Source organism: Trifolium pratense, linkage group LG7 (genome assembly GCF_020283565.1).
Source record: "Trifolium pratense cultivar HEN17-A07 linkage group LG7, ARS_RC_1.1, whole genome shotgun sequence".
Lineage (NCBI taxonomy): Eukaryota > Viridiplantae > Streptophyta > Magnoliopsida > Fabales > Fabaceae > Trifolium > Trifolium pratense.
Genome location: NC_060065.1, coordinates 2,640,417 through 2,651,177, shown reverse-complemented (window position 1 = coordinate 2,651,177; position 10,761 = coordinate 2,640,417). Strand labels below are relative to the sequence as shown.

At 32.8% G+C, this 10,761-nt stretch overlaps 2 protein-coding genes across 2 annotated transcripts; one reads left to right on the top strand and one right to left on the bottom strand.

Annotated features, from left to right (window-relative positions):
* The first annotated feature begins 573 nt into the window (after window positions 1-573).
* On the top strand, window positions 574-1,546 carry LOC123900156. Its single transcript, XM_045951483.1, has 2 exons — window positions 574-1,211; window positions 1,295-1,546. The coding sequence occupies exons 1-2, from the start codon at window positions 738-740 to the stop codon at window positions 1,544-1,546; spliced, it is 726 nt and encodes a 241-aa protein (XP_045807439.1). The 5' UTR covers window positions 574-737.
* A 6,412-nt stretch (window positions 1,547-7,958) lies between these two features.
* Window positions 7,959-9,618, bottom strand: LOC123893603 (probable galacturonosyltransferase-like 1). Its single transcript, XM_045943364.1, has one exon. The coding sequence runs from the start codon at window positions 9,072-9,074 to the stop codon at window positions 8,058-8,060; it is 1,017 nt and encodes a 338-aa protein (XP_045799320.1). The 5' UTR covers window positions 9,075-9,618; the 3' UTR covers window positions 7,959-8,057.
* Window positions 9,619-10,761: the final 1,143 nt, after the last annotated feature.

Genomic DNA, 10,761 nt, shown 5'->3' with positions numbered 1-10,761 from the left:
TTGGACGTACTGTTATAGTAGAAATTTTTAAACTACTCAAACTTCCAGTTCTTGTTTCCCATTTTTCTATCCAAAAATATCAGACTAAAAAATATCCTAATTTGTTTAAGTATTATAGTGGTCCTAATTTGTTTCTTTTTTATGCAATTGCCTCTCTATAGTGGTCCTATTGTGGTCCCTGTTTTTGTCTCCTCAATGTTTTCTCAATTTGTGCTCCTTGTTAATACTATACATTATATTATATTAGATGGCTGAAAGTGATGATGATACAAGTGATGGAGGAAGGTTCTCTTATCACTCAGAAGAACTTAGAGGGCCTATTAGTTCATCTGATGAAGAGAATGAATCAGTGAGAGTTATATATCCACAATTCAATGCTGAAGCTCAATTTGGGGAAATTAGGTTGGCTGTAGAGATGGAGTTTGCAACTTTGGCTGAATTTAAAAAAGCTGTGAAAGACTATACCATCCATATTGGAAGACAAATCAAATGGATAAAGAATGACAAGGTAAGAGCAAGAGCAAAATGTGTGTTTGAGCATTGCAAATGGGAGATACTCTGTTCGCTCGCGTAGTAGTATAACAAATAGCTTTCAAATCAAGACTTTTGAAAATACAACTCACTCATGCCCAGGAACATTCACGAATAGTCAGGCTGATAGAAAGTGGGTTATTGAGAAGTTGGAATTGAGATTGAGACAACAGCCGTCTCTTAGCCATAGTGAGGCTTATTACTTTATGAAAGAGGATTATAATCTACATTTGGAGGATAGTATGATTTATAGATCACTTAAACAAGCAAAACAAAATGTCGAGGGATCTGAAATTGATCAGTATGCTAAGCTATGGGACTATTGCCATGAGTTATTATCCCAGAATCCAGGTTCGACGGTGAAAATGAGCACTATACCACAACAAGAAGGGCCGCCAATATTTCACCGATTGTATATATGTTTTGATGCTTGTAAAAGAGGGTTCAAGGAAGGCTGCAGACCTATGATTGGATTGGATGGTTGTTTTTTAAAGGGTTATTTTGGAGGACAATTGTTGACTGCTGTCGGCGGAGATGCAAACAACCACATTTTTGTCATTGCATATGCCGTAGTTGATGTCGAAAATAAAGACAACTGGAAATGGTTTTTGGAATTATTGCATGAAGATTTGGGTGATTACACTCGACATGGTTGGCAGTTTGTATCAGATATGCAAAAGGTAAATGCTAATTTTTTTTTTTTAGAATTTTTTTGAATCACAGTATATGCTAATTTAGCTAATTTATTATAACTTAATTTCAGGGACTAATTCCAGCTCTTCAAGAGGTTATGCCTGGAGTAGAACACAGGTTTTGTGTGTGGCATTTGTGGAAGAATTTTTGTAAGATGTTCAAGGATAAACAACTGAAGGATGTTGTTTGGGTTTGTGCAAAAAGTACTACACCGCAACAATTTAACACCGAGATGGATAAATTGAAGGCGATGAACAAAAGTGCATGGGATTATCTCTCTAAGTTTCCGCCTAATACATGGAGTAGAGACTATTTGTTTTAGCAGTAATTTGATTTAGCAGTATGATTTAGCAGTAATGATTTAGCAGTGTTGTTACTATTTTGTTGTTTTTTAAGATAGTTTAGGGACTAAATTGAAGTATTTTTTATAGTTTAGGGACTACTAACAGTCACTTAACGGAAAAGTTAACCGAGGGACTAAATTGAAGGATGTGAATATAGTTTAGGGACCTTTTAGTTGATTTTAATAGTTTAGGGACTAAATTGAAGGATGTGAATATAGTTTAGGGACCTTTTAGTTGGTTTTAATAGTTTAGGGACTAAGTTGGTGAGAGAGTGATAGTTTAGGGACTAAATTGACTAATTACTTATGTAATAATCGCTTTTTTAGTAATTTGTTGAAATTTTTGTTGTTAAGGACTAAAAGAAGAACTACTATTATTTTTGTGTTAACCCTCCAATTTTTAGGGGAATGAGTGTCCAGTAATTCATAATTTGACTATGAGGTAAGTAAAGTCTGTCCAATAATTATTTTCATGAAAAATCGAACTCGAATTCTTCTGAAAGATTTGTCACAATAGAAGTTCATTAACGATTTGAGCCTAATATTTTGAGCTGAAAGATGTAATACTATTTTAAGTTGTGAGTGATTAGAATAAGAGTTCACTTTTTTTTCATAAATAAATTGGGTACCACAACTATCAAACCTAGTAGAGTCATAAGGGCGGAAAACTAAGTTTTAAATTTTAACATTGTTGTTGATCGTGTTGACCAGAATGATGCGACTTCGCCGGCGTTTGCGGTGGTTGAGAGCGTTTGAGACCCCTGTTGGAGCGGAGGGGGGTTGTGTACCTGCAGGCACTCCGACGCTCAAGTCAGTTTGTGTGTAAGGTTTTCTTGGCTAAAATAATGCGTACCTTGCAAATGAAGTGGAGTCACATATATATAGCCCCCAGCGCTGGGCCAAGACCCTTTATGGCATTAATGGTCATCAAGTGGCTGCCGGAAAACGGCTTGGAGGCCTTGATGTGCAGTAAATGCTCATCATTCCGGTTTACAGCCGTTACAATACGTAAGAGTATCATACCGTTGGAGTCTTGCTCGGATCGTGTATGTTCGACACCTTCTGATGCTCGAGCTCGATGCTCGGCCCAGAACAGTTGTGTTTCTAACTTGGAAATTGAGATGAAGTGACCATTGTTATCTCATCAAATGGATATAGCTATTTAGGAAGAAGGTGGGAAACAAATTTTGGTACAATAAAACTTGTTGCTAATGACGTTTAAGCGTGGCAAATGTCGGTTCTCATACTAATTATTAGAATCGACTTGAAAGTAATTAAGATTAGGGTCTTGTTAACATGTGCCCTAAGGGCACATGATAAGATATACCAAAATAGAAATTAAACATTTAATGATACAAGAAATTAATGCTTCAAAAGTCAAAAATACACAAATTATCATTTAATAATTTCTATTTTTACTTCCTTAACATGTGCCTTAAGGGCACAAGTTAACATTCTCCTTAAGATTATTAAAGCTTTATTTTTAGGTCATAAAATACACCGTACATTAAAAATTATTTTATATCTCATTCATCGTTAACAATTATTAAGTCAACTATAAGATGGTAGTCGGATTTTTTAAGGAATGTTTTTTACAGGTAGTCAAACACATGCCTCTTACTTGTGAGTATTTCAGTTTTATTTTTTTGCATAAAGAGAAAAAGAAAAAGTGAAAGAAGACAACAACAAAGGAAAAGGAGTGAATAGGAAAAAGAAGATTAGGGGGATTTTCGATTGAGACTCTAATTTAATGCAATTTAGTTCTTGACATTTGTGTGAGGTGGCATTTACATATAGGAAGGAACATGTGTGTCAAATGAATTATTGAACAATCAAACATCAACGCCATTAATTCTGTTAATTGAATGCTTAAAACTACACAAGGACGTGTCATTGCACTCAAATAAAAATTGGACCGAATCGATCAATTCAATTATCAGATGAATTGAGAATCGGTTAATTTTCTGATTGTGTATTTTTTTTTTTTGATAAAGGGGAAAATAAAAAGACAACAACACAATTTTCTGATTGTTTTGATCTCACTTATAGTTCAATTGAGTTGAATCGAACAAATTACGATTTATTTAATTGGTTCTTATTTTTTGTATTTTATTGTTATTATTTTGTTATTACTTTTTCATTTATTTATTATTTGTCATTTAATTTAGGCTTAAATGCAGTTTTGGCCTCTCAAGTTTCATAATTGCTTGATTTTGGCCCCTCACGTTTCAATTGCTTAATTTTAACCCCCTAAGTTTCACAATTGCTTGATTTTAGCCCTTCAAGTTTCAATTGCTCAATTTTGGCCCCCCAAGTTTACCCCCTTTTGTATTTGCTAGCCCCCCGTTGAATATTTTGATTAAAAATTGGTTATGTAGCATTTTAAAATTAAATAAGTATTTAAAAATAAATAAATAAATTACAAATTGTTTTTTAAAACTAAATTAGAAAATATTTTTCTTATTATATGTAGTTTGTAAAATAATTTTTTTATATAAAAAAGTAAAAAAAAAACATTTTATGAACTATTTTTTAAAAACTTTGTAAACTATTTTTAAAAAAAATTATAATTATTAAACCTTTTATTAAAAAAACAATTTTTAATACATTTTTATAAAAGAAAATATTATTATTTTTTAATTTTTTTAATTAAAACATATTTTTAATTTTTTTTAAAATGTCACATAAGCAATTTTTAGTCAAAAAAGTCAACGGGGGGCTAGCAAATGCAAAATGGGGTAAACTTGGGGGGCCAAAATCGAGCAATTGAAACTTGGAGGGCTAAAATCAAGCAATTGTGAAACTTAGAGGGTTAAAATCAAGCAATTGAAATGTGGGGGGCCAAAATCAAGCAATTGTGAAACTTGGGGGGCCAAAACTGCATTTAAGCCTTTAATTTAACAATGATTGAATCAATTTAACTAAATAGCTTATCAAAAAAAAAAAAAAAAAACTAAATAAACCACAAAACAAATGTTTTATCTATTTGATCTCTAATTTGACTTTTAAATATGGTTCAAACACTTAATTAAACATGAATAGGTGTCTCTCTATTAGTGGGAATAGATTGTCTCCCGTGGATACAAAACTGGAGAGAATAATGTGACTTAATCTCCACCCTTCATTCTGTTTGTGGACAGATCAATGGATAAGAGTGAAAACGCTGAAAATAAATGTCGTTTTGAGAGTTGTCTATTTTTTTTCTCACAAACCCATTTCAATCTCTGCAACTCCAAAAATTCACAAACTCTTTTCTTATGATATCGTGGTAGTGGCAACCCTTGTTAGACCGTTAGACAGTCAGTGGAAGAACGTGATTCGTGGCGGTCGGTGTGGGTTAAATTGTGGTTGAAGCAGCGACAACCTCTGCATGTGGGGAACATTGTGACGGGTGGGGAAGTCACGCGGTGGTGCAGTGCAGCGCCGCAAATGGAACATTATCGCCGGTGGGGGAATTCAAACGGTGGAGCAGTGGGGCAACCTTGGATGATGATGAGGATCAACTGAGCCGACTGCAACGTCAACCAACCTTTAATCTCGATGTTAATAGGCAGAAGGTGAGGAAGATGATGTTCACTGGGTTGATTGTTGTTATTGAAGAAGATGAAGGGGTTTCAACTTAGTGAAAAGACAAGGAAATAGCCAAAACAGACTTTATTTTAATTGTTTTATTTCTATCCATTGATTTGTCATTAAAAAGAAATATAGGGTTGAGATTAAGTCACATTAATCTCTCTAGTTTTGTCTCCACGGGAGACAATCCATTCCCCTCTATTAGTTATTGAAACATTATATTTCAAAATTAGCCACACTCTAAGTTATAAGTGAGACATGAATAGGTGTTTGTCTATTAGTTATTGTTGTTATTAGCCTATCCTCAAAACGAGTTCAAATATGCTCCATTAGCTTATCCTCTAGTTTCTTCCAGTTCCTATCCTAGATCGTGACACGTGGAAAACAAAAATCCAATGGTTCACAAATTAAAAATTGGAAAAAAGTTGTAACAACATCATGTCTTTCTTCTTCCTATTCCTCCACAATTTTCTGGTTGTTTCTTCTCTCAAAGTAATCGGATTTTGAATTTTTGATTATGAATTTGGAAGATTTTTCACTCCTCCTTTCTTCCCCATGGATACAGCAATTACTCGCTCCTTTGAATTGGTTCGATTTTCAATTTGGGAGAATGTGGAGAAGTTGAAAGATTGTTGGTAGGGGTGTAAACCGTTGCGAGTATCGGCTGTTGGATGGTGTCAGGTTGAGATACGGCGATGGAGTGACCGAAGATTTGGGATGTTGAAGAAGGCGACGAAGGACGACGACAACACGGCGAGATGTTGGAGATGGATGAGAACGCAAAAACCCTTTTTTCGTTTCTGGAAATTACAACCATTTTTTAAAAAACAAAACACTCTATACTGTTCTTCTGTCTTCTTCTTCCTTCATTGTATAGATTATATGCGGCGCTGGAACAAACAAAGACGTGTGCCGCCGGTGAATGGTGTAGGGACCGATAGAGAAGGGTTGTATTGTGGAGGAAGAGGAAGAAGAAAGACATGATATTTGAACCATTAGATTTTGTTTCGCCACATGTCACGATCTGAGATAGGAACTGAAAGAAACTGGAGGATAAGCTAATGGAGCATATCTGAACTCCCACAAAACACCTATTCAAAATTAGCCTCCTTTTATTTATAAGTTAGCCACACTCTCCCTGCATTTATTTTAGAAAATATATTTGTATACATTTTCATTGACATTAATCAACTTTTATTCCAGTCTCTCTCAACAATTACTTCTAACCATTTGATTAATAAGCACAACTGTTAAAATTAAAAACCATGTGATAATTGATTCATCCTAAAATAATTCAAATGACACTGTACTGAAGAAATTAGGTGAAGTACCCACCGAATTGTGTCTAATGCAGTGTACATAAATGCTAATGGCCATATGTGCAATCACTAGTTCAGTAGACACTAGCATAGTGAACTTGGAACATTAGTCTCATAAGCTTTGGTACCAAATTTCTCATTTTAGAAAAAACATATAATGGACTTATAGATAAGAGGAGGTTTTACTAAACTTTAAACTTTCTATGTTCTACGCATTTTTAATATTAAAATATTATAATATAACGATGATACAAATTATAATTTTATCTTTCTTTTCACCACCAATATTCGGCCCACAGAACCGTTTAATTTAGTTTGAGGGTCAGTTCTTGCATCAAGTGATTCCAGCCCCTATCGATTGCAGAGGATCGAATTGTGGCCTTCTCTACCAAGTTCAACGTCAATCACCACTAGACCAACCAACTATTGATGACACAGAGTATAATGTTATTAATAGACAATAGTATAAAGTTACTAGTAACATCCAATAAAATCATAATTGTTAGTGATTGTTGATGCCTTAAATAAAATCGTACGTGATTGTTGATGCCTTAAATAAAATCATACTACTAGTCCGTAATTGTTAGTGATTGTTTGATGCCTTAAAAAAAGCAATTGTGTATTTTTTGTTTTTCTTCATAAATCCCTTCTATAAAGGTGTTCTTATTTAAGACAATATCAAATATTAATATAGACACATCATTCCGTTATAATTTGAACAATCAATGTTGATGTTCAAATGTTCATCTTAGCGTTGCTCAGTGTAATAGACCTTAAGAAGGGAAAGTTCTTTGTCGTCTCATATGTTATAGGAGACTAACTAAATTGCATATGATTTGACAAAATAAGAGGGGGTGAAATTGATAACTCAGGTTTGAGTCAACGGTGAAATGAATTAAGGAATAAAGGTCTAATGTTTAAGTCATTTTCTCAAATAATTATCAGTGTCGACGTGTCAGTGTCCATGTCGTGTTTGGTGTCCATGTTTAAGTCTGTGCTTCATAGTCCTGAGGTGAAAAAACTAATATACTAACAACTACTCATAATTAACTTTGGCCGTTTTAGAAAAATAAAAAATTAAACATGACAAATTTAGTTCTACTCTATTGGTTGATTTTAACACAATTTGGACAAATTTACCTAAATTTATTTTATAATATAAATATAAATTATTAGTATATCAAAATAATATTTCTTTTTCCACCATGTATATGTATACACACTGAAACTTTGAAAATTGTTGATTTTTACACTTATAAATACAAAAATATCCATTTATACGGAGCTTGAATGTGTTCTCATTAGTATAACTATAATATATATATACTAGTAGGTTCATGAATCATGAATGATGGATTCAATTCAAGTATCCAAATTACAGAGATAATTTTTATATGCACAGTTATTTGACACAATAACAATAACAAAGCAATCAATCAACCATAACAAATTGTGCATTTGACCGTACCATTGTCAATTGATTCAACAATCAATCTCTCAAGCAATAATAAGTGCTCAAATTAACAACTACATGTACATGTATATATATACTAGTATAGTATATGAATATTTATTATTTAATAAATGGATTGAATTAATCAAGAATCAAGAAAAAAAGGAGTTTGTAATAAATCATAAGGTGCCCAAAGTGCATCCAAAGGACAAGGCCTATTAGCATCCAATCTAACCCATGGCTTACCTTTACCACTCCAATGTAACAAACTCACTGGACCAGGATGAAGATTTCTACATAAACCATTAAAATTATCACCACCAAGTCCATGTTGATTCCATCTATGATCCACAGGAGCAATATTCCCAGCAAAAACAAGTAAAAAAGGAGGCAAAGAACCCAATTCATATATTCTTATTCTTTTCTGTAACTCCATCCAATCTTCAATCTTTCTAGTATAATCACCTTCTCTCCAACGTTCTAAATCAATCACCATCACACCCGTGTTGAAATAACACGCCTTTCGATTCGCAAACGTCAGTGACAAAGAAGGATTAGACCAAAAAGATGGAGTAAAATAAGAAGTGAAATTCGCGTTACAATATTCTGGCGCTGCTAAAACTGAGTTTTCACCTAATGGTGTTTCTGCTAGTTTACCAATGTCATCAACAAGAATAAGATCTGAATCAAGATAAACAACACGGTTAACGGAAAGTGGTAGGAGTTTTGGTAAGTAGCTACGAGCATAGTTGAGAGGACAATCGAGAGCGGAACGAATAGAGGTTGAGATGAGACCGGTGACTGTGGTGTCATCGAAAGTGTAGAGATGGAATTTGAGATAAGGAAAAGAGGTGATGATTGCGGCGTGGAGGTTAGATGCGTTTGAGGAACAAACGAAGTGGAAGAAGATGTTTTGTGGACATGAAGAGTGTTGGAGAATTGATAAGATTGCTGCCATGGAACCTCGTATGTATGTTGTGTCGAGTGTCATTGCTACTTGGACTGATTTTGAAGTGGAGGGGCATTGTGGGGAATTGTAGAATTCAGGTGCTTCTTTGAATTGAGTGGAAGAGGAGAATGATAAAGAAGGTAGTAGTAAGAAGAATAGGATGATGGGGATTAAAAATTTGAATGGTGGTTTTGGATTTGGTTGAGGTTGCATAATTTGATGAGTGTGTCGGTTGAGTTTGAATTGATGGAGAAAAGAGAGATGTGTTTGTTTGTTTGTTTTGTTAATGTTGGAATTTGAAACGCGTTTTTGGGACGGTGATGGTGTTGGGTAGTAAAAAAAAAGGAATGAATGAATATAATAAAGAGAGAGGGAATAGAATTAGAGTAGCTGGATGGGTTGGACAGAGGATGAAGAGGAAAAGTCAAGAATTTAAGAAGAAAGGAATTTGGTATTCACATTCACATATTGGTGTTGTAATGGCCACTTGGAGAGAAGAGAGTATTTATGACTCATCGTGGAAGGTTTGCTAGCGTTTTCAGGTTTTGGTCCCAAACTTACTACCTTTCCTTCCTCTCTTAACTCTCCCAAACTTAAGTAAAAAATACTACTTGTCTAAAACTTACATCTACATAAAGTCTTTAGGTTTAGTTTAGTGGTGAAAAATTTGAATAGTATGCTAGAGGTTCTGAGTTCGATTATAAGCTTATTGTAAACAAAAAAAACCTACATATATATGTTTATGTTTATTATTTTTAAAAAATATCAAATTTTCATATACAATCTTCCGGTATTTTTTTGTACATCTTCCTATAAAAAAATAAACAATCAAATATATTTTGTAATTTGAATTTTAAATCAAATGTAATATAATTTTTAAATCTTGAAAAAACATTCTAAACTAATTTTAAATTGATTTGAATTAAAAATATAATAATTAAAATGTAAATAACAATGGTAAATGACATATTTTTGTCCAAAATTTCAAGTTTAATTTTCATTCGTCAATATTGGTATGCACTTTGCACAATATAATAGTCGTTTTATTAAAAAAAAAATAGTCATTCCAACAATTATGATGAACACTTGTTAAAAAGAAAATGTTAGTATAGAAATTTTGCATTGGAAAACACGTATTTTGAACTTTCACACCATTTTTTTTATATAAAATAGTTTAGTGGCTAGAAATCTCACCCTTAGAAGAGATAAATGAGATAAATGAGATAAAATAGTTTAATGCTTTAATGAACACTCATTAGTATTTTTCTAATAATAGTATTTAATTTGCGTTAGCTGTTCGGTTTTCAAATGAAGAGGCTTTGATCAGGCCGAATTTAGTGGAAAAATAAAAGTAAAATTTAGACATTAATAGTTGCACGCATCATTTATTTCATTAAAAATAATTAATTTAATTTTGCTTCAACAATAAATTTATAATAATTTTTAGAGCTATCCTAAGCTAACATATTCTATCATATGGTATAAAAATTAGGCCAGCTTTTATATTAGAAAATATATATGGAAGTAGTCCAGCTATTAAGATTTTTTATTCGATATGAAGAAGTAAAAAGCTTTCCAAAATTAGCAATATGAGATAGGAAGCACTCAAATTGATCATTAATAATAGATAGACTAATTACATATTAGGAAAACCTTTCCAAATTTATAGAGCTATCTGCCCCCATAATTTTGGAATGGAAAATCCAAAACGGTAGCGACTGCTTTATGCCAAAACGACTGAGATAGGAAGTACTCTTTTTATAAGGAAAAAAATACTTTAAATTTTGATCATTATTATAAACAAAACTTAACAACTTAACTTTTAAATTAATTAATACTATTATTCATAATATATTCTTATTTAATTTTACGTTTTTAGGCATTTATTTCACTTTTATTT

What these genes read in the sequence shown, in the direction of transcription:
- LOC123900156 (XM_045951483.1), top strand. Translation starts at nt 738, where the DNA reads ATGAAAGAGGATTATAATCTACATTTGGAGGATAGTATGATTTATAGA. An exon ending in TTGTATCAGATATGCAAAAG is followed by an intron (nt 1,212 to 1,294) that starts GTAAATGCTAAT and finishes ACTTAATTTCAG; the next exon opens with GGACTAATTCCAGCTCTTCA.
- LOC123893603 (XM_045943364.1), bottom strand. Translation starts at nt 9,074, where the DNA reads ATGCAACCTCAACCAAATCCAAAACCACCATTCAAATTTTTAATCCCC.